The sequence below is a fragment of the Apium graveolens genome, chromosome 9 (genome assembly GCF_009905375.1).
Source record: "Apium graveolens cultivar Ventura chromosome 9, ASM990537v1, whole genome shotgun sequence".
In the NCBI taxonomy this organism is placed as follows: Eukaryota; Viridiplantae; Streptophyta; class Magnoliopsida; order Apiales; family Apiaceae; genus Apium; species Apium graveolens.
The window spans coordinates 14,247,622-14,275,480 of NC_133655.1; the positions used below are offsets into that span (position 1 = coordinate 14,247,622).

Consider the following 27,859-nt stretch of genomic DNA (forward strand, 5'->3'; position numbering starts at 1 on the left):
GTGAAAAATGAAAAATAAATTGATTTAATATATCATCATAATTTTAACAAATCTCTTGAGATCTCATATCAAATTTGGAATATTTTTAAAATCGGGACAAGTCCCAAAAACAATAATGCGCTACTAGTGAAGTTACTAATTTTAATACAAATAATCAATTGACTTGATCTTATAAAGACCTCCAACACATTAAATTATATTATTATAACACATCAAAAAATTTCACACTATTGGTAACGTATTCTCGCCGAGCTTTAAATTTAAATTTACCAAACGTAGAATGTGACGACATTTTTCGGCCGGGTCATATAGTCAAATTTCGAATATTTTTTGAACAACGGGCCAAACTCTAATTTCAAATTTGAAATAAAATAAAATGCATAGATTCATTATAATTAGAACTTATCTAAATATGTAATATCAATATAAATTATTTATATATAAGCGATTTTATTTTCAATATTTTTTTTAAATTATATATGCACATTTTAATTACTTTTTATAATAAAAAATTTGTTAAAATATATGAGATATATTTGCAAACTAAAAAATAATTAATAAATAAGATAATAATACATTTATATAATATGCCTAACTTTATATCTGGAATTCAATTCTTTAAAATTCATCATACAAATATTCAGGTAACTATCTCTTTCTTTTCGGAATTCAAGTAACTATCTTTAAAGTTAATTAGCACAATTACATATCATGTATATGATAAAAAGCACATGTGACAATATGGTGTAATGATATGAGTTTGTATAGATGAATGAAATATCTTGAATTCAATTCCCACAAACCACATATTTTATAAATAATAAAAATAGGGGTAGTTTAGTCTATTCAACGAAACTTTTTAATCTCAAGAATATTATCACCCTGTTCTTGTATTATATTTAGAAGATATTTGATACTCAAATCACTTGAAACCTAACTCTGATACCATGTTAACTTTAGAGATATAATACGAACGTAAAACTTGATTACAATCAACACAAAATTTATAATACATATCTAAACTTATATAGAAAATCAATATAAGCTAACTAAAAATACCCTTATATATATATATATATATATATATATATATAGTCTAACACTAGAAATCGCTAGGCGTCACACGACGGTGAGGGTAACTTCGAGAGATTAATCGGCAAGTCGGAGATTAATCGGGCTGATTAGTCGGAACATTAATCAAAAGAATATAAATATTATTTTTAATTTTTACAATTATATAATGATTAATATGTCAAATATTTGTTTAACAAAAAAAATTAGAATTGTATTAAATAATATCTACACATTTGACATTTGTTATGTATTAATTACTGAGTTTACAATATTAACTATATTTTAATCCACACTGCTAAACTTATTACAATATGTCATTTTTATATTTTAAGTGAGAAAATAAATATATTAGATTACTTATTATTTCATACCAATACTTTATATTAGAAATTATCATGATATTGTGTAAAATTATAAAATTAATGAATTAAAATCATAAAAAAGTAAAAAAATGAATTTTTAATTATTTTCCGTCTAAACCGCCTAGAACCGATATTTAACCGTCTAATCCCGATTTTGATCAGATAATACCTAAATCACTGTTTAGGTCCGAGTCGTGTATCATCGCCTAGCGTTTAGGCACTGCTTAGACAGATTTTTAGAATAGTCGTAATACTCTACCCTCCAGGTGAATTTCTTAAAACATAAAAAACCACTTATTTCTTATTTACAAGAAAAAAAACACTTATTTCAAATTTCTAAAAAAAACCCCTTTACACACACTACAATTCCATAATCACATCCATACACGTAACCGACACCGGCTATCATAGGCACATGCTGCACTTTTCCACCATTTTATTCTTTCCCCACTCCCCCACATAATTAGCATGACTACTTACATATATACACACACTTTCAAAACCCTATAAAACCAAGAACTCCACTTCTAACTCAACCAACCAAACAAAAAAACACACTTTAAACTCAAAACATGACAACCCATCTGTTCATTTTCACGACCCTTTTAATCTTGGGTATGAAAAATGTGAGTAGTGCATCACGCCACACAGCTCCGGCGCCGGCGGTGGACTGTTCGACGGTGGTGTTGAACATGGTGGATTGTTTGTCGTTTGTAACAAGTGGAAGTACAGTTGTGAAGCCAGAAGGGTCGTGTTGTTCTGGTCTGAAATCTGTACTTAAAACTAATGCAGAGTGTTTGTGTGAGGCGTTTAAAAATAGTGCTCAGTTTGGTGTTACTTTGAATGTTACTAAAGCTATGACTCTTCCTGCTGTTTGCAAGATTTCTGCTCCTTCTATTACTAACTGTGGAAGTAAGTCCTTTTTTAAACATTCAAGTATATTTTTGTGTTTTCGTAGCTTAAGAATTACTGTACCAGTTCCGTCCCATTTTACATGATCATAACTCGAATTTCACCGTGTTTAGAAAAAAGTCGAAAATATATTATATAAAAGCAGTGCTTTTCATTTCTGTTGGATGAATTTTATCATTTTATGATTCACGTGATTAGGACAAAAAAACCTAACATAAATTATATTTAAGGACCGAATGTCATGCACTTGGACATAAAGTGTACAAAATGACAAATGACGTTAACTAACATAAAAATTTGGACACAAAATTATTCGGTTTGTATTTCGAGTATAGTTCTGATTTGAGTTGGACCTATGTTAGATATTATGATTGATTTGTAATGCTGTAGTTTATATTACAAATTACAATTCAGAGCTTAATGTAATTTTTTTTCTAGCTGGGAGCTTACGAGATTATTTTTGTGTTTGCAGTTAGTGTTGGGCAGGCACCTGGTGAGTAAAAATTCACTCTAAATTTACTTTTATGTTGATGCTTGCTTTGCTTCCTTTCGGCCACATTTTATTTAGAATAAATACTATACCTTTTATGCTTTATGTACACTTAAGTTTGCCGGAATGAGAGAATAAATTCCCAATCCTTATTCCTTACACACACTGTTTTCACATTGAACAAAAACCCGAGTATAAGTTAATTTTCGTAATTTTGATGGTTATTTGTGGTTATAGTAATTCTTCCTTTCTAGCCTATACTCCTAAAATCTAAGTGTCTAAAATGAAAAAAATGCCGCTAGATGTTAATGAACTGCTATTGTAATAATATAAGTAAAACAGATCTTAATGTTCCCGGTGTAGTATTAGTTTTTTTTTCGAGCCACTATACACTACTCCCTCCGTCCCAAAAAACGTTTCCCGTTTTGACTTTCTGCACTATTTATGGTAAGCGATTGATTACTAACTTACGTCTAATTTATAAGATCAAATATATTAATGAGTGATCTTGTTGGATTCGTATTTATGAGTACTTTAATACAATGAAATTTTATATTTAATACTAATACGAAATTAAAGATATTAATAATTAAAAGTATACATTGACAAACATGTTCAACATAAACGGGAAAAATATTTGAGGACGGAGGAAGTAGTAAATTTGTGCTAGATTTTTTAGAAAATGGTCCCTACTTTGGGGGTTCGATTGCATTCATAAATGTTATGTTTTCTTGTGCAAATTTTGTATGTTTCTTTATCTGTTTTGCCTATGTTTGTATTCATTGTTTAGCAAGTGTTCACGGGAACTGCATTTCTCCTGTTTATTGTGTATTTGGGTTTCCCAATTTTGAAATTTTGAATGACTCTAGTCAAACCCATTCTGTGATAAAAACTTGTGCCCTGTCTGTGTCATGTCAGTTGGTGAAAAAGATGGGGTTGTTGCAAAATAAATAAGGCCTTGGATTATTTTAAAAAGAAACTGTAGTTTATTTAATTTTACATGCCTCCACATGATTTGTCTGTCAGTTAAGTTGTTGTAGGATTATTGTAAGTGCAACTCTATCTTGTGTTGATGTACTGCCCACTTAATTTGTTTTTACTTTTAGGATATTTTGCTCTGTTTGTGTCTTTCAAACTATACAGCCGTCTGTTTCTCGTCCATTTAGTCGTTTCATTTGTAAACTGCAAAGTCCAGCAAAAAACCTTACAACCCGTAAAACCGCCCGCACCGAACCAACCTGCACCGCAAAATGTGGTTTTTAATTTTCGTGATGCGGTTGTGGTCTGAAATTTTGACAAACTGCACGGTGCGGTGCGAGTTGCGGTTTTAATTTTCCAAAGAAGTTTTAACATATGGACCAGAATTTGGGTATTACACCCACAGTCATGCCTCTATTGCGGCTTGAACCCTCACCATCCTTCTACCAAGAGAAGAGGGAACTTCCTTCGGAAACCGTGGATTTCCAGTGGAGTTTCTACGTCATCATGAAGGAGACTAGGAGATTTTAAGCGATTCAGTTAAAGATCTATTTAAATTGTGCGATATTAATTGACTCTGGAGATGGTCAAGTTCACTCCGACACCAGGAGCAATTTGGTTCCAGCCATTCTAAGCATCTTTTTCCTTCGAACACCTAATTCATCTTGTCCTGTTTCAATGTGAACCTGGTTGAGGGATGCGCTAGCGACTATAGAATGTGATACACATATATCAACTTTAAGGAAGCAGCGGTAGGATAAAAAACATCTTGGCCTTCAACAAGCCGAAGCACTAAACAAAGATGGATTAGGTTATTTAGCAAAAAAAGGAGGATGGATTCGGAACCTCTTACATCTAGTTCTAAGATTGCCATCCTTTTGTACTAATGATAGCCTATATTTAAGTGTAGAGGTATGACGGCACGAAGAAATCAGTCATGTTAACAGGCATCAAGTAGGTTAAGTTTTGGAAATATAAAATGTATATAAACAAGTTAAAATAAATAAAATTTATGTAAAAAATATACGGTTTTTCTACCATGTGCCCAAGAGCACGGAATAAGCACTAAATGTTACTGAGTTTGGAGCATTCTTATTGGCCTTCTAATTATATTTATGATGGACCCCCTTCATGTAGAACAATTCCACCAATAAAAATGTTTCAAACTCATTGAAAATAGTGTTTATTGTTTAATCTTGGGCACACATTCGAAAGACCCAAAAATATATGATGCCAAATACTTAGTTGTATAATCCGGTTTTACACTTTATTTTGGTTCAGTACGGATAAATATATATTCTAGATTCTCCTTCTAATTTATAAAATGGTTCTGCTCAGTTTCGCATTTAAATTTGAATAACCTCAAGAAACATAATCAGTTTATCATTAACTTGTGGCCTCCTTAACACAAAAGTTAAATATATTTGGTCAATGATGCCAATCCGGCACTACAAAAATCATTTGAGGGATTTTCCTATTGCATGATTCTTTTTCTTCTAACTGATTGTAATTTAAAATTTCTTCTGATGTTGCAGCTCTGTCTCCGATGCCGATGCCTCCCAGCTCCAATTCAGGTGCACCTGCCATGCCTATGGGAACCGGGGATGCTGCACCAGCACCAACTCCGGGAAGCTCTGGCTCCTCATCTGCATTTGTAGTCTCTGCATCAGTACTTGTTCTTAGCGTAGTTGTTGCGTCTCTGTCTGTCTTCTGAAAAGCCTTTTAGGTTGTCTCGAGTAGAACTTGGAAGCTATTATTGAGATGTTATCTTTTCTATTCTGGTCGCTGAGGATGTATATTATTTGAGAATGTGGACTACTGCTTTCCTCCAAACTTATGTTGGATTTGAGTACTATATTTTTTTTCTGGAATTCACACTTATATATGCCTGTTTGGCCAAGTTTTTTTTTCCCAAAATTTATCTGTCAAATTTAATTGTATGTGTTTTCTTGTTGGGGATTTTTAGGTTTTACCGTAATACACATCGAACAAGTTATTAACAGAAGAGAAAAGAACTACACACCAACAACACACACATAATTCTAAAACTCTTGGATTATCATGCTCGGTGGGTACAAGTGTGCTAGCGGTCCTCCTGATTAGTTGATGTGTGCGAAAGCTGGTCCGGACACCGGATTAATAAAAAAAAATTATAAAACTCTTTGTTCTTCGGAGCACATTACAATCATGAATCAAGCAGGTACAAAAGTGAGTTTCCAGGCCATTTTTGACAAAAATCAGGCCTTTATCTCAACAACTAGTATCAAATAAATGTAAAACCCCAAAACACTCCCCAGCTCAAACAACCTCAAGAACAGACCCGGATCCTTTTAGCATTTTCGGGGCACCATTGTCCTCCTTTGCCTTGCAATAATTTCTCAATGCAGTAAGCTCGTACGGACTCGTATCCGTCGCGAGCCACTGCTCCACCGTGAACGTTTCTTGTGCACAAGGCACATGAGCTCCTGTTGTAGTAACTTCAACATAGTTGCAATACCACCCGTGGTGCGAACCTGACCCGTCTGATGTCAAGTTCATGGAGCAAACTGCTGCACTTAAACACGGAGCTTTACCACTAAAAATGTCAAGATTACCCCTCTCGAAATAATTATAACCCGGACCCATCAACCCACCCCAGGACTCCAGATTCTTGATCCGAACACCCCATCCGTTAGCATCGTATAATGTCACGGTCATGATCGAGTCAGTCCCCGCTTTCAACACTGATCCCGTCCGAACGTACAACGTGTACACACAGTCCGAATCCTCCTGCATTTTTAACAAAAAATGTCGTTACACATCAAATCTCGTAAAATTTTAACATATAGGATTATACTAAATGGATCATGTACATTTAACGGATGTAACATGTGTACACATAAATCAAATGTGTGCGTAGGAAAATAAAAAGAGACTTACAGATCGAACAATGGCGGCAATGGAGATGAGGATGAAGAGATGAAAGTAGAGATGGCTGAGTCCCATGATTTGGTTGTTCATAATGTGTTTTGTTGTGTGTTGTTTATTCTTCAAAATGACCTGTTTTATAGATGTAGTAGTGTGGTGACAGTGTGTTGAATTCGGTGGTATTGTTTTGTGGATCAGGGTAATACAGTTCATACAGGTCCCATGTATTTTTTTCTGCAAAAAAAAAAAGGTCCCATGTATTTTTTATTATTATTATTATTATTAGGGGATCCAAAATTCCTGTTCTAAATACCCTTTGCATATTTTGTACTGCTATTTTTCTTGCAAGTTTTTCTTTAAAAGTAAAAGAAAATAAGAATTCTAAGGTTGATTAGTATTCTAATTCAAAAACATGTAAAATATATGATAAATAAATATTTAATAATAAATTATTAGGATTACGTGTTTACATGTATTTGCGGTGATGTCATGAAAAATATCCTAAGAATCCATTCTTATTATGAAAGTAAAAATATTCCAACAAATGAGAATTACCTTGCACTATTTTGGATTTTGCTCTTTGTTTGTCCGGTGAATAATATTTATTACTCCCTTTGTTTTTAATATTTAACGTTTTGACTTTTGACTTTTGACACATATTTTTTAGATGCTTCGATTGTATAATTATAATTATTTTTTTTTTAATTTTTCTACTTGTGAAAAAAGTACATAATCAAAATTTTAATTTACAATTTTTTTTTAGCTATACCTAGACCTAAAAATGTATATTAAAAGCAGTGTGGTAAAAAACGCAAATCGGACCTAAGCGGTGAGGTCACCTTCTAGCTTAAGCGCTTAAGCGCTAAAGCGGGCGCTTAAGCGGTTTTAAAAGCGGACGCTTAATCGGATTATAAATAAATAAATAAATACGTATATATTAAAAGTAATGAATATTTTTTTGAATAAAGAGATAACATTCACGTATTATAATAAATCAATAAAATAATCATTCATAAAGTCATAATCAACTTAAAAAATACAAGTAACATTTAAAAATATCAAATTATACCTTTTTTATAAATAAGATTTATTTTTTTCTAATTATTTTTAATTTCCCTTTTAATTGGTCAAAAACCGCTTAATCGGTCAGAATCCGCTTAATTCCGCTTAGAGCCGCTTAAATCCGCATAAATTTTATTAAACGCTTAAATATCCGATTTTGCACTAATCCAAGCGCTTTGACCTCCGATTCCGCTTAAGCGTCCGCTTAATGCGCTTTTTACAACATTGTCAAAATATTTCATGATATTTCATGGTCATGGATTTGCTTAAAAGTCTAGAAGTTAGTGTTTTTTAAATGGGCTGCTGTAGTTTGCCGAAGCCCGTTTACTTAAATATGTAGGGAGTGCAGCCGTTGCCCGTTGGGCTTCATCTTTTTATAATTTTGTGATTTCCTTTTTCATCAGACTACGCACAAAGTCAAAATTTTAAAAAAATGAAATAATTTATTTTAATATATCATAATCCAAATTACTTTGACGCTAGAGCTTAAAATTTTATTATTATAAATTTTAGTATAAATTATATATATATATATATATATATATATATATATATATATATCAGTTCAATATTTTGAACTACATAATAAAATAAAGTTTTTAACTTAGATTTTCTTTTTTAATTTCACATAATTTTGTTAGTTTTCCCGATAATAATTAGGAGTTAGGAGTTAGAGCATTTTCATACAAAATATTATATAAAATTATATACAACACATACATATATACATATATATATAAAGTATTAAATTTTTAAAAAATTAATAAAAAGAGCACGCGCGTAGCGCGGGATCCCTAGTCTTCAATATGCATGAATTTTTAGGTAAAAATATGTCTAACATATCTTAAATATATATTTTAGATATTATGAAAAACTAGTCTTCAATATGGATGAATTTTTAGATAAAAATATGTCTAATATATCTTAAATATATATTTTAGATATTATGAAAAAATGTATTTGCTCTAATTTAATGCGCAAAAAAAAAGTATAGAAATGTGAGCTAACCAGATGTGTGGAAAAGTAAAATGGAATGACAATGATTTAAAATACCTATCTAGAAACAGACCCGATACATCACGTTGATTGGTTAATTTAATCCCAAAAACACGACTATTTTACATTTTCCACATAAAACCCGTAAAAATCACACAAACGCGACGACGACCCGAACATTCGTTCCATTCAATTCAGCTCAATTATGATTTAGCTCTGCTTCAATTCTCTTACCACTGTAAGATTTCTACTCAATCAGCCTCTAATTTCACTTTTATATTCTCAATTTTCACTGTTATATTTATCCTATTTTGACCTAGAATTCTCAATTTTGTTTAATTCAATTTCAATTCCCTTTGTTGTAATCACTGTTATTAGGATTATTTGTAACGAAAGTGTTTAGATTATGTGGTTTTACTGTTGGTTTGATGTATTGTTGATTTGTTATCTCTGGAGAGATATGTAGATTATGTAGAGGTTGATTTGTTTTCGGGAAATTAAGTTATCGTAAAAGTTTGTTTTAGCGTTTGTATAGGCTGTTTTTCGTAGTACGTTACATTGTTTGTGTGTGGAGTGGGGAACGGGATGTGTTTCAAATCTTATTTGGCTGTACTTGTGAATTTGTTCGTGTGTTGTTTATTAGTTTCGGATAGTTGATGCTTGACTTATGGGGACTCGAGTTTTTTTTTTCCACTACTGTTTGCGTTGGTTTAAAGAGCTATTTAATTTTTAACTAGAGGAATGGGGGTAAGAGTAGTGCAAAAATTATAAAAATACGAGGTTGATATGATCAAGTAGTATGGTGTGAACTTTCGATATGGAACAACTAGGAGCTACTTTTTACCTTGGTGTAGGATGTGGGTTCTGATTTGATCGGTATTATGCTAAATAACTTATGGATTTTGGTGTGATGTGGGATGTCAGGTAGGGTTTGGTTGTAAGGAATGAAATGGTGGTTGAGAATGGAATGTAGGCTATTTTTTTGGCGTTAGAACTATGCATTGTATCTACTCCGTCCTGCATGCTATTCCGACACGTTGTTTAAGGTTTGTTGCGGACTTCAAGTAAAGCTCATTCTTTTCTTTACTCATTTTCTCATTTCTTCAGTCTCCACAAACTTGACCATAAGTCCCTTTCACTCAGTCATCTACTCCTGACACATTTTCTTCATCCTTTTGCACCTCTAGTGTCATTCCTGAAGTTCTTTTATTTCGGCCCGCTTCAATTTAAACCAACCATATACAACCTCATGGAGTCATGTGGATGCTTTTAGCTATAATAACCAAGGCCTGTATTGATTTTTAGGCCAAACTTTATTTTCTATGTAAAAAGAATTGTCAAAAAGGTTGTGGTATGTTCTTTAGACTTTTTCTATATATTGTACAAACCCGTGCATCAGAACCTGAAATACGCAAATTAGCCTTATCAATGAGTTGCTAAATGATATTATGTGGAAGTAACCAAAAATAAACTCTTTTTTCTTATAGTGTACGTGTAGTAAGCGTCTTGTTGCTGAGATGTAAAATAAATATTTTATTAAACTACAATTCACTATTAGTTGCTCTAACTTTTTACCATTTTAGAAGTATATTTGTTGCTTTCTTGTAGTCATGGTGTCGCCAAGGTTGCAGTGCATCAATTCAGTGTTGTATGCAGCCTGGTCTTCGATGAGGTCGACATGCGCTATAAGATGGGTTAAAATAGTAAGTCTAGTTTAGTCGTAACTACGATGACTCCACTTTGTCAGAATTTGTTGTCTTAGCAATACTATAGTAGAGTAGTATCATATAGTAGTAAGAGTAGTTTAGTCAATTAGTTATAAGTCTGGAGTTCTATAAATAGTTGTTGGGGTCATTATATTTCAGTTTATACTCGATGAAATAACAGAAAATGGAACTTGTTCCACAAGTCTCTCTATCACTTCTCTCTGTAGTTTCCTTCTCTAAAAATTGCTATCTTCTTCTCCAATCTATCTCTATCTGATCTCTATTCTGTTTCGATCTCAATTCTCTTCTATCTCTATCTCTGCTATATTCTTTTAGTTTAATGCTTGTTTGCTACTTCTATCAGTTAAACCCTAGAAAACACCAAAAGCATACATAAAAAATACATTGGTTCATAGTCTAATGGTTGTTTGTGTTTAATCCAAACACTATGGCCTCATTTGGTTAAGTGTAACCCAACACAGTAACTCACAATTCCTTGGAACTTCCTAAATCCCCTGTTTGGTTATGTAATTTTAGATTTAGCTAAGCAACTCAAAGTTCCATGGTACCTCTAGTTCCTACAAAACACCGTAACCTAGTTACTTAGGTGATTAGTGGTTTTTAAGAGTAACGTATTTGTCACATATTCATAATTTTTATAACTTGTATCATATATCAATTACCAAAATTCTTATTTTACAAGATATATAAAAATTTGTAAATTTAGATCAAGTGTTAAAATAAATTAATTTCAAATTAAAATTTATTCATCTTATCATATTTTATATATGTGATTATAAATTTAAATTATTTTTAGTTTTAATTTAATATTATATATTATTTCATATTAATAATTTCATTATATGTCTTTGTTTGTCTTTAAAATATTATATATATTGTATCTTATTTACTATCTTATTTTAAGTTTAATTGCTACATAATAATTCATATTCCTTTATTTTACTATTATTATTTATAATTAAATTGATTTATCATTCAACAAGTAAATTATTTTTAGTATTTTAGATGAATAATAATCAATAATATAGCTTTAGACAGTAAGTCATATTAAAAAAAATAAAGTAACAATGAATCACGTATTTACAAACCAAACACAGGTTTCTACTCTTCACGATAACTAGTACATTGTAACTAGGTTCCATGGAATATCAAGTTACCACGTAACTATAAAACCTGTGAAACAAACGAGGCCTATGTTTCTGCAGCTTGCAAGGATATGCTAATTTATTTATAATTTACAATGGTGAAACCGTATACTTTGTCACAACATTCTGCTGCACTTTCTGAAAACAGAAAAAAATGTGTTTGTGATTCCCATTATGTTTATTTATAGAAACTTCTTTTTGGTTTGAGCAGGGATGGTTTATGTTACATGAACCTAGATCAAGATCTTGATGGGGGCATTATTAAGTTTAAACAATACAAAGGCCAGATCAAACAATCCCTATGAGGTTTCCCAGAGTGAAGCCTGTAAGAGACAGAAGACTTCATCCAGCTTCTGGGAGGAGAATCCACGTTTGATTCCTAGCCTTCCAGATGAAATCTCAATTCAAATTTTAGCAAGGGTTCCCAGAATTTGCTACTTGGACATGAAGTTGGTATCAAGGAGCTGGAAAACTGTGATAACAAGTGAAGAAATTTTTAAATTGAGAAAAGAACTTGGAACAGCAGAACAATGGCTATACATTTTGACCAAGTCTGATGGTGATAAGCTTTTATGGTTTGCTTTAGACCCAGATTCTAAAAAGTGGCAAAGGTTACCACCAATGCCTAATGTTTCGGCAGAAGATGGATGCAGAAGAGGCTTGTCTGCCCTCAATGTGTGGAATATGGTTGGTTCGAGTATTAAAATCGCAGAAGCTGTTAGGGGTTGGCTTGGGAGGAGGCATGCATTGGATCAAATTCCATTCTGTGGATGTGCTGTTGCTGCTGTTGGCGGTTGTCTCTATGTGATAGGCGGATTTTCTAAGGCTTTGCCAATGAAATGTGTTAGGAAGTATGATCCGACACTAAATGCATGGAGTGAAGTAAGTGCCATGTCCGTTGGTAGGGCTTATTGTAAAACAAGTGTATTGAACAACAAACTTTTTGTTGTTGGAGGTGTAAGTAGGGGTCGTGGTGGACTGACCCCTCTACAATCTGCAGAGGTGTTTGATCCGCAAACTGGTGCGTGGTCCGAAGTTCCTAGCATGCCATTCTCAAAAGCTCAGGTGCTTCCGACAGCTTTTCTAGCAGATCTACTCAAGCCAATTGCAACTGGAATGACATCATACAAAGGAAAATTGTATGTTTCTCAAAGTTTATATTGTTGGCCATTTTTTGTTGATGTTGGAGGAGAAGTTTATGATCCCGATACAAATTCATGGGTTGAAATGCCAGTTGGTATGGGAGAAGGTTGGCCTGCAAGACAGGCTGGAACAAAGGTTAGTGTTATTGTTGAGGATGACTTATATGCATTGGATCCTTCTACTTCTCTAGATAGTGCCAGGATCAAAACTTATGATTATGAAGGTGATACTTGGAAAGTGGTAGATGGAGATGTACCGATTCGCGACTTTGCTGAATCCGAATCGCCATACCTACTATCTGGTTTGCTAGGGAAGCTTCATGTGATCACAAAAGATGCCAATCAAAATATATTAGTTATGCAGGCTGGCAAACAAAATCATTTAGGGTCCTCTGCATCGACAGCTGATCTTATTGAAGGGTCCTTACAAGAATCAATTGTAGAATCTGAAACAAATATATGGACGGTTATTGCCACAATGAATGCTAGTTCTGCAGAGCTAATCAGCTGTCAGGTCCTTGATATGTAGGACCCAAGTATGAAAGAATGCCTCATTATTTTTGTGTTTACTCCACTGTTTATATGTAAACTTGTTGGTCAGTTGAGCTGATACTGACATGTTTTGGTAATGATATACTCCTATGTAATATGTGTGTAAATCCGACCTAATGATCATAAATTCATAAATGTAATATCAGTATCATATATGATTGTGTAGTTTGGAATTTTTCTTGATAGCAAATTTATTATAGGTTAATTGTTACAAGATTATACCACAGGTTCTTAAATAGATGGGATCACTTGTAAATTCGGAGTACTACATAGATCATAGTCCACATGTGATTAGGTAGAGATTGTGTATAGATTTTAGTCCTGCGAGTGATTCAACTACAGATACTAGACATACGGATTATCCGAAAGCAAAGAATTTGAAAGTCTCGTCTATCAGACAATGAAACAATGCATTGCTGAGGCTTTCTATTATACTTCTTCTATGGCGGAAAGCAACGACTCTTACATACTCTTAACCTCTTGGACCAAATCCTTCCTGGAACCATAACAATGTTAGCCTTCGCAGGAATCTAGGCAAAAAACGTCCCAAGATCTCAAACTCGGGTCGGGAAGATACCTATCAATCGCTGGCTTCTGGAGTGGGGAAATTATCCCCTAATGTGCTAGTTCCAGTCATCGTGGTAATCGCAAGATGTAGCGAGGTGGAGATCCAGCACTTGTTTCTTGCTTTTTTATTTTTTTCTCTATACCGCCTGAAAAGGATGGGGGTAATTCTAATTTGATATCTGGACGAATTGAGTTCATCAGGATCACATGCCCTCGTCATTTGGGGTGGCCTCTAAATGGTTATATTTCAAGGCTTGACCTGGAGGGGATGAAGCCTCGGTGAGAAATCTACGAAGCTATCATACATGAGTTAAAGTAACATTCCATAAAGGCCTTGTGATATCCTGATGGACTTGTATGGGAGAAAAACTAAGTTTTATGCGAAAAGTTTTTCTAATTCTCGCCTTCTTAATGGCCGTGCTTTAAGCTTTTAGTTGATTATGCCATTGTCTTTGCAATATTTATGTCTTTGTTTCTTCTGTTATTTTGAATACTTCTTGCCGGTGCCTCCATTTTTAACTACTGCAATTTGCCACCAGAGACCTATATAAGATCAGTCTGGAGCATATGTATCTTTTGTTGTTGCCCCAAACCTCGCGAGGCATAGGTGTCCCGCCTTTTCGACATTTCAAAGTGCCTCAGTTTTTACATTTAAGGAAAAATGTATGCCATAGTTCGTGCTTTATACAAGAATTCTAAAGTTAGTAGCTAATAGCGACTATCATCATAAACTTAAATTCTAACAAAATAAACATGACGAGGCAAGAGTAGCAAATTATATGTATACATATGTTTAACTGCAGGCACCATGAATGTTGAATTAAATGTATAAATAGAGATTGTGTGTAGACTATAGATAGATTTTCGTTCTGCTAGTGATGTAAATACATATACTTGATTTATGGATTATTAGAAAGCAAAGAATTTGAAAGTCTTGTCCATCAGACAATGAGACGATCAGTAGAGGCTTTTAAGCCTTGCTGAGGCTTCCAGTATATTCTCTCTATGCCCGAAAGCAGTGACTCTTATATACTCTTCACCTCCTGGACCAAACCCACTTCCTGGAACCGTAATTAAGTTTGCTTTCTCAAGAATCTCGGCAAAAACATCCCAAGATTTTAAACCCGGGAAGTTTACCCAAACATAAGGCGCATTTACTCCCCCGTATGCCTTTAATCCCATTGAAGCAAATGTGTTTAGCAACACATTTGCATTCTCCTTGTAGTAGTCAACCACGGAGTAAATTGCCTGAAAATTATAGAATTTGTGAATACCTAATGCCTGGACGATATAACAGTATCTGTTGAAGTCGTTTTTAAGCAATTACCTTAAGACCGTCCGAGGAAAGGCAAGCTAAACCACCAGCTTGAGCTATACTGGAAGCACCATTGAAGCAAGTGCACACGATACGATTGAAATCATGGATAACTGGAAATCCATTTGAGTATAGTAGCTCCTCTGGTACCACAGTCCACCCAAGACGGACACCAGTAAATCCAGCAATCTTGGAAAATGATGAAATTTCTATGGCAACCTATGCGATGTTAGAAAAGTATAACGACTGTCAAATTATTTGAAGTTCATATCAGTTTAATAATGGTCTTGTCATCTATTTAATTATTTATTTTACCTCTTTAGCTCCAGGAATTTCATAAATGGAGCGAGGAGATCCATCAGTGATATAAGCAGCATACGCAGAGTCATAAACGATGATTGATCCATTTTTCTTGGCAAACTCAACAAGCTGTTGCAATTGTTTGTAAGATGCAGCATGGCCAGTTGGATTATTTGGGGAGCAGAAGAAAATAATGTCTGTTCTAGAAGCTGTTGACAAATCTGGGAAGAAATTGTTCTCAGGTTTGCATGTCATGTACTCAACATTCTTGTACTTGCTCATATTATCTTGGAATTCACCACTTTGACCAATAATCACACTTGAGTCCATATAAGCCTGTTTCAGAAACCATGTTTTGAAATGCTTGATTAGACCAAAGATGTTTTTTAGGTCACGTTTGTTTCAATGGATTACAATTGATTTACTGTTGATCAATTTGCTTTATGTTTTAAATTTATTAAGTGTTAGAGTTATTATATCAACTACTTCAGTCACCTTGAGTTCATTTCTTTAATATAAACAATATCTAGGATGATGGTTGAATTAATAGCCCCCTCAAGAGCTAGAACATGATCAAAGATAACCAGAGTATTATTTTGAAGCATCAAGCGTGATAGGATGATTGCAAATTCTTGAGCTAAAAGCTAATATACGTATCACAGATTTATAGCAAGGATTGAGTATCATAAGCAAATTCTTGATAATTTGATGATTTTAAAACTTGGAGATAAACATAGCTTCTCAGACTAATACTCTCTCATATCCTTTAAAGTCAGCTATTGTTTCTGAAGCAATGAAGGAAATAAATAATTATACCGGAAAGTTTGGATCTTGTACAGCAATCGAAACTTCTGAGCCAAGAAGCAGCTGCAAGTAAAGATGCACACATTTTAAGTTGATGACTCATAAAAACTGTAATAGATTGATCAACATATGAATTCTCGACTACCTGTAGACGTGAAATATCACATTGTGAACCATCAGATATAAAAACTTCGGTATCTTTTACTGCTACGTCTTTATAAAGTGTATCAGCAACTGCTTTCCTTAGTTCCTGTAAATTGAGTTGCACAATTTTCAGGACAAATATATACATGGTATTTAAGAGATTTGTTAAATATGCAAGCATCAAACAGTTGTGCTAGTTTCTCTTTCAAATTGATCCTCATAGTTATATCCTTTTGCCAGAGAACATATCGCAGATCCTTGGAGTGGGATAGAAGGATAACTGGTAATAACAGCATATAAAAGGCTTAAAAATTCTACCTTGTTTCCTTGCTCAGCACCATATCCTCTATACCCTTTACGCGTTGAAAGGTCTCGTGCAAACTGCATTTACATGATATCAGAAAGCATCCATTGGTAAATTTGTTAAGTGCATATTTTAAGTAATATCACACATAATTAGCCCGTTAAACAATTTTTAGAGTACACTTAGAGGCAAAATTAGTGTTAAATGTGTAACTGGTGAAACTTACATCTGACATGGTATGAGCTACAATATCTGGTATAGGCTGTGTTGTGTCACCAATGCCAAGGCTTATAATTTTTGCATCTGGATACTTTTCCATGTGTTCAAGCTCCCGTGCAGATATCTGTAATGGAATGATATTTAAGCCATAGGAACTACTATCTCAGTCTTCAACTCAAACTCAAATAAAGCAAAGTATTAGAAAGTTTGATTGTACTAACCTCAGGGAAAAGATAGTTCTTTTGCAGTCTTTCTAAATTCACATTGCGGGCTACCTTCGTACGATGATGATCAGCGATTCCCTGCAATTCTGCATTTGTAAAAGGTAACTCGATTAAACTGAGATAATAAACAAAACTATATTGGCTGCTAAAATATCAAGTTTGTCACATACCAGTGCCCTCCCTTGGTACAATCAAGCTGCAGAACAACAAAAAAACAAAGAAAAATGATTAGGTATTACAGATTTAAGATTTTCACATCATGGCCACGTAAATCGCCTTGACATGATGATAAGCTACTTTAAAACAGAATCTTGCCTAGTCGTTTAGCAGTTGGTACTTTCCTGACGCCTTAAAATCTATAAAATGCATGAAATTACGACAATTCTAATACATTGGTTCTTAAATAAAAGCATACCGGGCTCTTTCCCCAACCCTATAATTCGCAGAAATCTTGATCAGTGGCACCCTGGGGTGCAAAAGACCATCAGAGGGTGTTAAATTGCAGGTCAGACCCTTGTACATCATTTCGACTAGTTTCTTTGTTATTCTAGGATTAAGTTGTTATATTTCTATTCTTCCCCAATGCTCTCTTTTGTGTATGTGAGAAGTGTTAAGAATGCAAGCGAAGTTTACAAATTTATAGTGATGCATGTCACAGCTTAGTGCGTAAGTGTCACTCTCAGACTTCAATACATAATCAAAAGTTAGAAGAGATCCCCCCATGCACAAAAAAATTATATCTATCAAGTCATGGTATTCAAAAACGTGTAAAAACAGTTCACACCATCCTCTCTTGGAAATTAGTCTGCTTAAACATTTTATTAGTATCTCTAATCCATTATTGGTCCTCTGTAGTTTCTAATTAATCAACACTAATGACCAATTTCCTGTAATCTTTTTAAACTTCAGTCTGTTTGTTTGAAGTTATTGGATATTATCTCGAAAGCCTCTCTACTCTAAAGTCTTTAGGTACAAGCATGCGTACATTTTACTTTTTACCGGCTCATTGAACAGTTATACCGAATATGTATATTTTGGTTTGGATCTCGTATCTCGTATCTCGTATCTCGTATCTCGTATTTCTAACGTTCCTCTCACTTGAAAGTACATATACTTGAAATCAATGATGTAGCGGATTAACCTATAAATCCATATACTAACAGTTTCTATTAGAACATTTGAATTCAAAACCTCTAGTAAACCCTCATAAATCTTACACCAAAACCTAAGTTAGTTGAATAGAGACTTATTTGAATGATATATTTTAAACTGTTTCTCGTTTTTAAAGGACTTTTCTTTTTCATAAATTCTGACTAGACAAATGAAATTTACTATTACACCTGTTACATATTAGATAGCCTTTAAAAAGTGGTTAACTAGAAAAGAGGGAGTGATTATATATGTAGTAGTAATATTTATATAAGTACCATATTCTATAGTAGTAATAAGAAAAGAAAGGTCTATCCCTCATTTTCCACAAACACTCTTTCCTCATTCTTTCTGAGTACCATATTCTTCTATTAGTGATGTTTTGGCTTTCAACAAATGCATTATACATGCATGCATATAAGTTTTCATGGTTGTTTCCTTGATGCTGCAGGGCTCCATAGTCTTTCAAGAATTTTTAGACCTTTTTTGTTGTTTGTGTTGTAAATTGATCAAACCTTTTTTATGATCTGAGGTCCATTTCATTTACAAGAGCAATCCTAACTTTAGAGGGATCCTTCCTAAAGAATTTAAGAACTCTAATATTTCTCATGATAAATTAAATTGTTCTTAAATGCCTTCAATCCTAACAATTGATAATTGGGAAAATAAATTAAATTGTTCTGAAAATATTGTTATTTTATTGTCTAGTTTCCTGAACTTAAACTTTGTGTTCGAGATACTAATTTTTCTTTGGATTAGGTTCATGAAATAAACATTTTTATTAGTATATTTTTTTGTCATTTTTAATAATTTAATAATTTTGTTTATATTTCTAAATTAAACAATTAGTTCACTACAAGAAAAACGGCTAAATACAACCTGTCCAAAACTGGTCGTATTTAACTAAATACACCGCCAGGTTGTATTTAGCCGTGCCCAGTCAAACATCCAGGTTGGCCATAAATTCGACCGAATTCGGTCTAATTTAGACCGGTTGAATTTTGTCGGTTGTATTTAGCCTTATATTCTTATAGTGGTTTTTTGTAAGTAAACTATCACATATTGTTATCACGATATACTTATCTTCACATCTTCATATTTTCATAAATATCATTAAATAACTTGTAACTTAAAAAAATCAAATTTATTTAAAACATCAAAACATTATTAAATCCGATATCGACAATTTAAAAAAAATTGTAGGATTTCTAAAATTATGAATGTCTCAATAATTTAAAATAAAATTGTAATTAATGTTCCTAAAACTCGGCTTGAAAAATAAATAATATTGATTAAGAAATAGATGTAGAGCGTGTGTGTCTATCGCTATAAGATAAAAACTAGTATTTGAAACTTGTAAACCAAAATTATAGTTTAAGATTGATCGAGAATAAAATATACGCCAACTATTATTGGACAACTCGACTTGTTGGAACATATATGGCTTGAGTTCGACTTAACTCAATTGTTTATGAGCAAGCTCGTGTTCGGTTTGGGTTTCGACTCATTTATTAATGATTCAATCTTGAATATGTTGGGCTATTAAACTCCGTATATTTTAATAAAATTTAAATTTGAGCTCGAATCGCATAAATTCCGGCTCTGGCTCTGTTCATTTATAAGTCTACATGCGCATGCAGTAAACAAGTTGAACAGCGGAATTCCAAACTAACTCACGTTCATCTTCTCCTCAAAAAAGTCTGATTTCATATGTTAGAACATCGACAGTCCTACACGTTCCTAAATCTTGAAAATTTGGTCTGTTTTAAGTTGATTGAATCGTTTTATAATGTCATAATAATTTAGTAGTTCTATGTTTTTGACCTATAGAAACCAATTCGTTAAAGCATTTACGGGAGAAGACGGACATGATAACGAGATATATATAATGAAGCGAACCCATAAAGTCAGATTGACTGTCGGAGAATATTTCTGATTTGTCAACCAATTGACTTGCACGACAAGAAATATATAATAATCAAATCGAGTTTGCTAGGTATGAATCAAAGAGAATGCACGAACAATCTTGAATTAAATAAAGATGAGTAAACACCAAACAAATCTTTGAAAAACATAAGTGTAGTTAGTCATGCACAAAAAGACACTTTTAACGTATCGGAAATACTAAGTTTTATAAAATAAATAATACAAGTCGGTCAATCTTATGCATGCCTCTACAGATTGACATCATATAGTTTGTTTATTGTGAGGGTTGTTATAGTTTAAAAATATATTTAATATGTTGAAAAATATGGATTACATCCCTCGAGTCATTTTAAGCTATACTTTAGTGGATGAATGTTATATGCACAATGCTTATAATGAGTTTTTATCCGTAAGAGATTTCCAAGACATTCGAAATTATTCAATGTTATGCATATTTTGTTTATTTTGGGGTTTTTTATAGTTTAAAGATATATTTAATATGTTGGAAATATGGGTTATAGTCCCTCAAGTCATTTTAAGCCGTACTTGAGTAAATGAATATTACATGCATGTGACGAGTAACGTTTAGAATTTGTTCTTCTCCATGAAAGATTTTCAAGGCATTTGAAATTATTCAAATTGGTTAAGCGATGAATGATATATGATCATCTAAAATTTGTCCCCTAAAAGTGAAAATATATTGAAAATATTGTCAAACAACCTTGTATCTCACGTTAAAATGATAAATCCATTTCTTTATATACCAGAACACTCTAGTTGTATCTAAATGTGTTATTAAAGTGTGATCCATGTGCGGCGTGGGTGTAAAGGGTGCAAATAATGAGATTTTAGGGTTTATCCCAAAGTTTGCAAAGACCGCGTGTGCGATGTAAAGACACGATTGTAGTAGAAAATTGGGTTGTCCAATCACGTACTAGTTTTAGTAATTTTATTTTCACTAGATTTGGATTCTTAAATAATTAATTCATTTTTTTTTTGCTAAATAATTAATTCATTTTTGATATTGATAATCTATTTATTATATATAATACAGCAACGGGGGGTTTGATGAGCAATTTAATTAGTATGACGATTATACCCGTACATTAATATTAATGTTTATTTTACTCTCATTCATTTATTAAAATTATTAATTATTGTCTAATTCATATGTGTGTACATACATTAATACATACATACACTAATATATAAATATATATACATATATATAATACATACATACATACACACATACATACGTACATACATATACACATACAAAAATACATGTATGCATACACACATATAAACACACACATACACAAATACACACATATATACATAAGTATAGATTCTTATTTGTTATCAATTTAACATCATACTCTAACACAATGAAATGACAAATATTATATTAAAGTATATGAAATAAAAATAATATAAACTATTTATACACATATATATGATTTATACTTCACTATTAATAATTATGTGACATATATCATATACTCCATACTGTCAAGTAGGTTGTTAATATCGTTATGGAGGTTTGTTGAACAAATTAATTCATATGACAATTATACCTCTGTATTAATATCTATATAATATTTAATTCACATTGTAATTCATTTATTAAAATTATTAATTATTGTATAATTAATATGTGCATACATATATACATACAGACAGTAAATATATACATATATATAAATTAATACAATACAGGGACATACACACACATAAATACTCGTATATTCTTTTTTGTCATCAATCTAAGCTTGTCCTCAAACATAATGCAATAGCAAAATACTATATTAAATTGAATGAAATAAAAAATAAAATAAATTATTTATTCAGATATATACGATTTATACTTCACTATTAATCATTCTATGGCATATATCATATACCCCACCGTCTCATAGGTTGTTAATATCGTTGTTAAACACTGAGATTAAAAAAATGAATGTGTTGAAGAAAAATTAAGAAAACGGAGGTAAATTTTGGAGTCATTATAAAGATAATATGTTATTTTAGGAAGCGTTAACAATTTGTTGGAACATCCCAAAATTAAAAGTTATGGGGACGGAGAATATCATATGTCATTGATTGAGTAAACTTACAATACTGATGTTAATTGCCTATATAGTATAACTCGTCAATCACATTTCTAATACATAAACACATTAAATAATTAGTAAAATTAATAATTATTTTTTATTTAGAGTGATTGATATACATCATGCACACATAATCACTTATATTTATTTTACTTTCTAAGAATTAACATATTACAAATACCATTTAATTATGAAGTGGCAAAAAAATATATACTAACATAATTTATTAGTTCCTGCGAATCCATCATTACAAACATATCTCAATCACTCGTGTTCATACACATAAACAAATAAATTATTCATACATTAGGTAACAACATAAATATATCATCAACAATTATAGAAAAACAGTTTCAATTAACACAATTTATAGCATGTCTGTGCATTGCACGAGCTATAGAGCTATAATACAACATAAGAGTTCAATGAATAAATTTAATCATAAATACTCTAATTATATCCATAAAAATATTCATTTCAACCATTAGTACACATTTATTATTACATATTTAATGCTTATATTTATTTTAACCCATTACTATATAACAATTTAATTATTAATACTTTCATTAATATTTAATAAATATTCTCTAAACATTTGTACTTATATAAAATTTATTTCACACTTATTCCCACAACTAACCCATCTTTAATATGCAAATTTATATCTAAGTCATTATTATATATTTGATTAAAAATACATATATTTAGTGCAAATATTTAATATTACACTAATATTTATTTCATCTCATCATTCATTTATTGAAATATATTAATTGTTATATAATTAATATAAATATTTGTCTATAACTCATATTATATATTGATTAAAAATACACGCATGCATATATTTATTAGTCCATACATACATACATATATAAATACATACATATATACATATATATACATACATACACACATGCATGCATGCATATATAATACCATTTTAGGTAATGATTTTTTTATGGTATTAAATAAAATTGTATTTATCTTTAAACTTAGTTTAAATTCTAAACACGAATTCATACATTATTAATTATCGAATTAATAATATAAACATGTGAATTATAAACGAAAAGTACAAAAAAATGTTCATATTTATAAATTTAAATTTCAATGAGACATAAAAATACGTAATTTGAATTAGATTTTTATTTGAATAGTAGTTATATAATAATAATAATAATAATAATAATAATAATAATAATAATAATAATAATAATAATAATAATAATAATAATACACAGTAATTATATGTGGGAAACTTGATTATAAATTATGATATTTTATGGGTGATGTTTCTATATAAATAAAATTATAGTAACAAAAAAAGTTGTCAAAATTGTTGAATCAGGGGTGTAGGTGACCAAAATGTTAAGCAAACACCGCAAACTAATCAAATGTCGTATCAACTAAATGCGTCACACCAAATAGCATATCTCCGTGTCACACAAGTTCAGATACCGAAACAACTCTCATATGAAAACATCAACAATACGCTAAACATAATCATGTATAATTTCGAAATATTAGAGGCAACAAAGTACATATGAAATGCAGAATGCTACTTTAGGATGGGTTACACATGTATATAAGATAAGATATGGAAATGAAGCTTATACTAATTCCAATAAATTTGTGTAAATGTATCATTTGAGTACTTAAATCATCCAACAAAGTTATGAGTACAAGAGAATGTTAAAAAGAATAATATCAACTGAACACAGTGGAGAATTAATTGTGCTAATTGAGGTCTAAATTGACTCAGTTCATTCAATGACTCGTAAACAAAGTTAATAAGTTTAAGCCTAAATATGGAAAAGAAAGAGAAAATAAAGTGAACCACTTGGACAGAGGTCGTTAAAGGCGGCTATGAAGCAAAAAGTAAAGGTATGAGGTTGAGCGAAGATATGAGTACATATTATGCATATATTAACATAAATTAAATATGCTATTTTGGTTAGAGTTTTACATGGGTATCTATGATCAACAAACCGACAACATATATATTGGGTCGAAGTATACAAAAAAATGAGAATACTGGTTATTTTCTCTTATTTTATAATCCCTCTGTTTTTTTATATGTCGCTTTGACTTTTGCACACATTTCAATGTCTTTTGACCGGCTAGTTAAAATTATCATTTATAAAATTTTATTTTTGTAAATAAAAGTAGACAGCTTATATTTTAATTTACAAAAAGAAAATTTTTAAAATCATATCTCTAACTAGCCGGTCAAACCACATTGAAATACGTGCAAAAGTCAAAGCGACAAATAAAAAAAACAGAGGGAGTAAATAAGTTGCAATACATTTAAATGATAATAGAGTTTATTATTACAAAAATATAATTGTTTGTCATAAATTTTAATGATTTTCGTCACACCCTTTCTATGATAATTTATCACACGATTTGATGACATATACCATATGTCACATTAATGCTAATATTTAGATCCACTAAATATTGAAATATCAACTGAAAAGTATGTATTAAGCATGAATGTGTGTGTGTGTATTGTTTAGCTTATAGTATTCATAAAACATGTGATCATGCTGGTTGATATTGGTGTTTGGATGCGTCCTTACATGCCACAACGTGAATGAATGGTATGAATTAAAATGAATAATTATGGTAAGATTTCTGTATCAAATGCAAACATGAGGCGCTCAACATGTTAGGAGTTGTGTATATTGAACAATGGAGGGGGAGATTCATTAAGGACAAAAATAAAAAATCAAGAAGACATAAATTTAAATAACAGTTATAAATTAAAAGTATATGTGAATAAACTACTATATTTTGCAATAGTTCAAACAAACACATACATTTCCGTAACAATAATCCATATAAATCACCCAGTAGATAATAAGGAATACAGTACAAATGTCGTTTCAGCTTAATGTCAAATGTCGAAGAATATATTCTGCATTAATGTCATCATACCCCAAAAACTACTCATTATATAAACAAATACATCATCTACTATCCACCTGAAGATAATATGAATATACCGTCAACAACTGCAATTAAAATAACATATTCGTGCACTTTAGAGCATGCCCGTGTGTTGTGTGGAATTTATATATTTGATGTATTTTTTTGTAGTATTTTGCAATTCAGGGCATAATCGGGAGCATGAATGGTTTTACATTATTTTTGTGCTAGAAGAGTGTTAGGATGGAGCCTTGATCATTTGCGTGAAGAAATCAACAAGTGAAGGCAATTAAATAAGAAGAAATAAGTTTTTCTAGAAGCTCAGCGCGGCTGAGCTACACTTGGGAGCGGCGCCGCCATACTCAGGGCGGCCGCCCGCGCAGGATCCCAGGGCGGCCGCGCTAGGTCGGTTTTCCAGAATCCTGTTTCTAATAGAATATTGATATGTTGGAATTCTGGTCGATTTGGGATGCTATATAAAGACTTTTTAAAGACATTTTTCATAACAAAGAGCAAGGAGATAACAGCAAGAAGACCTAACATCACAATTTGAACGAAGGAGAAGAAGAGCTTGTTTTTACTTGTGAATTTTTGCTTAAATTGTAATCTTGGATGCTTGTTTTCTTTATAGTTGAACCTAATACTCTTGTTAACGTACTTTTGGTTATTATTTAGTTTATAAAGACGTAGTTTATTTACCATGCTTTCATCGGAACTCACAGTGATGATGAGTTCGGTTATGAACTAATCGTTATCGTGGGGTTATAACGGATTTACTTATGGATTTCAATAGTTAATTTGTTTCGATACCTAAGTGTGTGGTGATTGTATGATATCCTAGTATTGGTTGTGCTTATTCATCTTATAAGCGTCGCAAACTTATAAGATAACGTGTTAATCTAAATTGAAGCGGCATTGAATATAGAGGTTTAGAACTTGCCATGCTAGCATACGTTCATGTATTTGTTATGCATGATTCGTAGGTAATTTTAACCATCTTACTTGCCCTATGTAATCACGATAGATAACTTGTACATTAAACCTTTATGTTGTCAAATTCTATAGACATATAGCGTCTCAATATAATTGGTGTCTATTCAGCTTCCATCTCTTTTGTGGATATCTGGTAGTAGGGTATTTGTACAACGAAAGTTGGTGTTTACTAGTTTCGTGTTATCTGATTAGTTGTCATCACCATTGCATGCTAAGGATAAGAACAATGACTTTGAATGAAGTATTTAATGACGTTAGAATCCCATGTTTGTCCCATATAAGTAATTCAACCTCAATTCTCTTAGTTAATACTAGTTAGTATAATCGCTTAGTTTAATCAAAACCCAAATTGGTATTTGTCTTAACATTGAACGATAGTCATATCATTGTTGCATAAGTGCATAAATTAAATTTAACCTAAACCTGTCTCTGTGGGAACGAACTAGAAAGAATTCTATATTACTTACGAACGCGTATACTTGCGTGTAATTTTAGTGCGTGTTTTCGTCCTAACAAGTTTTTGGCGCCGCTGCCGGGGACTCGGTGTTAATTTTTAGTTTATGCGCTTGACATCATTGGTCGTTAAAGTTCACTGACTCGGATATTTTACTTACTTGTTTGCTTGTTGGTATTTCAGGTACTCTAGAGAGCGTTTATGCTAACGCGTTCTCGATCTCGAAAGAGAACACTGGATAAAGCGGAGGAAGAAGTCGAAGTAGTTGAAGAAGTTTTTGAAGAAGTTGAAAAAGTTGAAAAAGAAGTTGTTATTGCAATGGAAGAACCAACAGCGAATCCGAAGGCTTTGATGGATTACTCTCAACCGAAGATCAATGATATTCAGTCTAGCATTGTTAGACCAGCCATCACGGCTAACACTTTTGAAATCAAGGCTAGTACGATTCAGATGGTACATAATTCAGTCCAGTTTGAGGGTTCTCCAACGGAAGATCCCAACATGCATATTAGAGATTTCATCGAGATCTGCGACACTTCTAAATTCAACAATATTTTTGAAGATGTTGTTAAGCTGAGGCTTTTCCCATTCTCTTTGAGGGATAAAGCTAAGTGTTGGTTGCATTCTCTACCACCAGGATCTATTACTACTTGGGAAGACCTTGCTCAAAAGTTTCTTACTAAATTTTCCCCTATGGCAAATACAGCTGCAATCAGAAATGCTCTTACTCAATTTGTGCAACAATCGGGAGAGTCTTTATGTGAAGCTTGGGATCGCTATAAGGAGATATTTAGGAAGTGTCCTCATCATGGGATGCCTGAATGGATGATTATCAACTGCTTTTATAATGGTTTTGGAGCACAGTCCAGACCCATGCTTGATGCAGCATCAGGTGGAGCCTTTGGGCTAAGAGCTACGATGAAGTTTATGAGTTTATTGAACTAATGGATGCTAATGAATACCAGAACCCTTCTCAGAGACTACCTCAAGGCAAGGTAGCATAAATTCTGGAGTGGGATACAGCTACCGCTATAGCTGCTCAGCTTAAGGCTTTAACGA

The 27,859-nt window shown here is 32.2% G+C and overlaps 4 protein-coding genes and 1 non-coding gene across 7 annotated transcripts; 2 read left to right on the top strand and 3 right to left on the bottom strand.

Annotated features, from left to right (window-relative positions):
• The first annotated feature begins 1,902 nt into the window (after positions 1–1,902).
• On the top strand, positions 1,903–5,649 carry LOC141683567 (non-specific lipid transfer protein GPI-anchored 31-like). Of its 2 annotated transcripts, XM_074488312.1 has the most exons (3): positions 1,914–2,348; positions 2,821–2,841; positions 5,352–5,649. In XM_074488312.1, exons 1-3 carry the CDS (start codon positions 2,009–2,011, stop codon positions 5,528–5,530), a joined length of 540 nt encoding a protein of 179 aa, XP_074344413.1. In that variant the 5' UTR covers positions 1,914–2,008; the 3' UTR covers positions 5,531–5,649. The 2 variants fall into 2 exon arrangements, with proteins under 2 accessions (XP_074344414.1, XP_074344413.1); XM_074488313.1 differs by lacking the exon at positions 2,821–2,841 and having other exon boundaries at positions 1,903–2,348.
• A 204-nt stretch (positions 5,650–5,853) lies between these two features.
• On the bottom strand, positions 5,854–6,894 carry LOC141683566 (PLAT domain-containing protein 3-like). Its single transcript, XM_074488311.1, has 2 exons — positions 6,736–6,894; positions 5,854–6,585 (listed from the first exon to the last, which is right to left on the bottom strand). The coding sequence occupies exons 1-2, from the start codon at positions 6,814–6,816 to the stop codon at positions 6,115–6,117; spliced, it is 552 nt and encodes a 183-aa protein (XP_074344412.1). The 5' UTR covers positions 6,817–6,894; the 3' UTR covers positions 5,854–6,114.
• A 1,966-nt stretch (positions 6,895–8,860) lies between these two features.
• On the top strand, positions 8,861–13,522 carry LOC141683455 (F-box/kelch-repeat protein At1g22040). Of its 2 annotated transcripts, none has more exons than XM_074488188.1 (2): positions 8,861–9,019; positions 11,865–13,522. In XM_074488188.1, exon 2 carries the CDS (start codon positions 11,903–11,905, stop codon positions 13,322–13,324), a length of 1,422 nt encoding a protein of 473 aa, XP_074344289.1. In that variant the 5' UTR covers positions 8,861–9,019; positions 11,865–11,902; the 3' UTR covers positions 13,325–13,522. The 2 variants fall into 2 exon arrangements, with proteins under 2 accessions (XP_074344289.1, XP_074344290.1); XM_074488189.1 differs by lacking the exon at positions 8,861–9,019 and adding an exon at positions 10,328–10,484.
• A 1,160-nt stretch (positions 13,523–14,682) lies between these two features.
• On the bottom strand, positions 14,683–17,819 carry LOC141684771 (aminotransferase ALD1, chloroplastic-like). Its single transcript, XM_074489889.1, has 10 exons — positions 17,640–17,819; positions 17,395–17,420; positions 17,222–17,310; positions 17,008–17,124; positions 16,796–16,858; positions 16,479–16,583; positions 16,346–16,396; positions 15,545–15,865; positions 15,242–15,448; positions 14,683–15,162 (listed from the first exon to the last, which is right to left on the bottom strand). Exons 1-10 carry the CDS (start codon positions 17,747–17,749, stop codon positions 14,872–14,874), a joined length of 1,380 nt encoding a protein of 459 aa, XP_074345990.1. The 5' UTR covers positions 17,750–17,819; the 3' UTR covers positions 14,683–14,871.
• A 9,689-nt stretch (positions 17,820–27,508) lies between these two features.
• On the bottom strand, positions 27,509–27,615 carry LOC141688588 (small nucleolar RNA R71). Its single transcript, XR_012562022.1, has one exon. It is a non-coding gene; the product is annotated as a small nucleolar RNA R71 (small nucleolar RNA).
• Between the last annotated feature and the right edge of the window lie 244 nt (positions 27,616–27,859).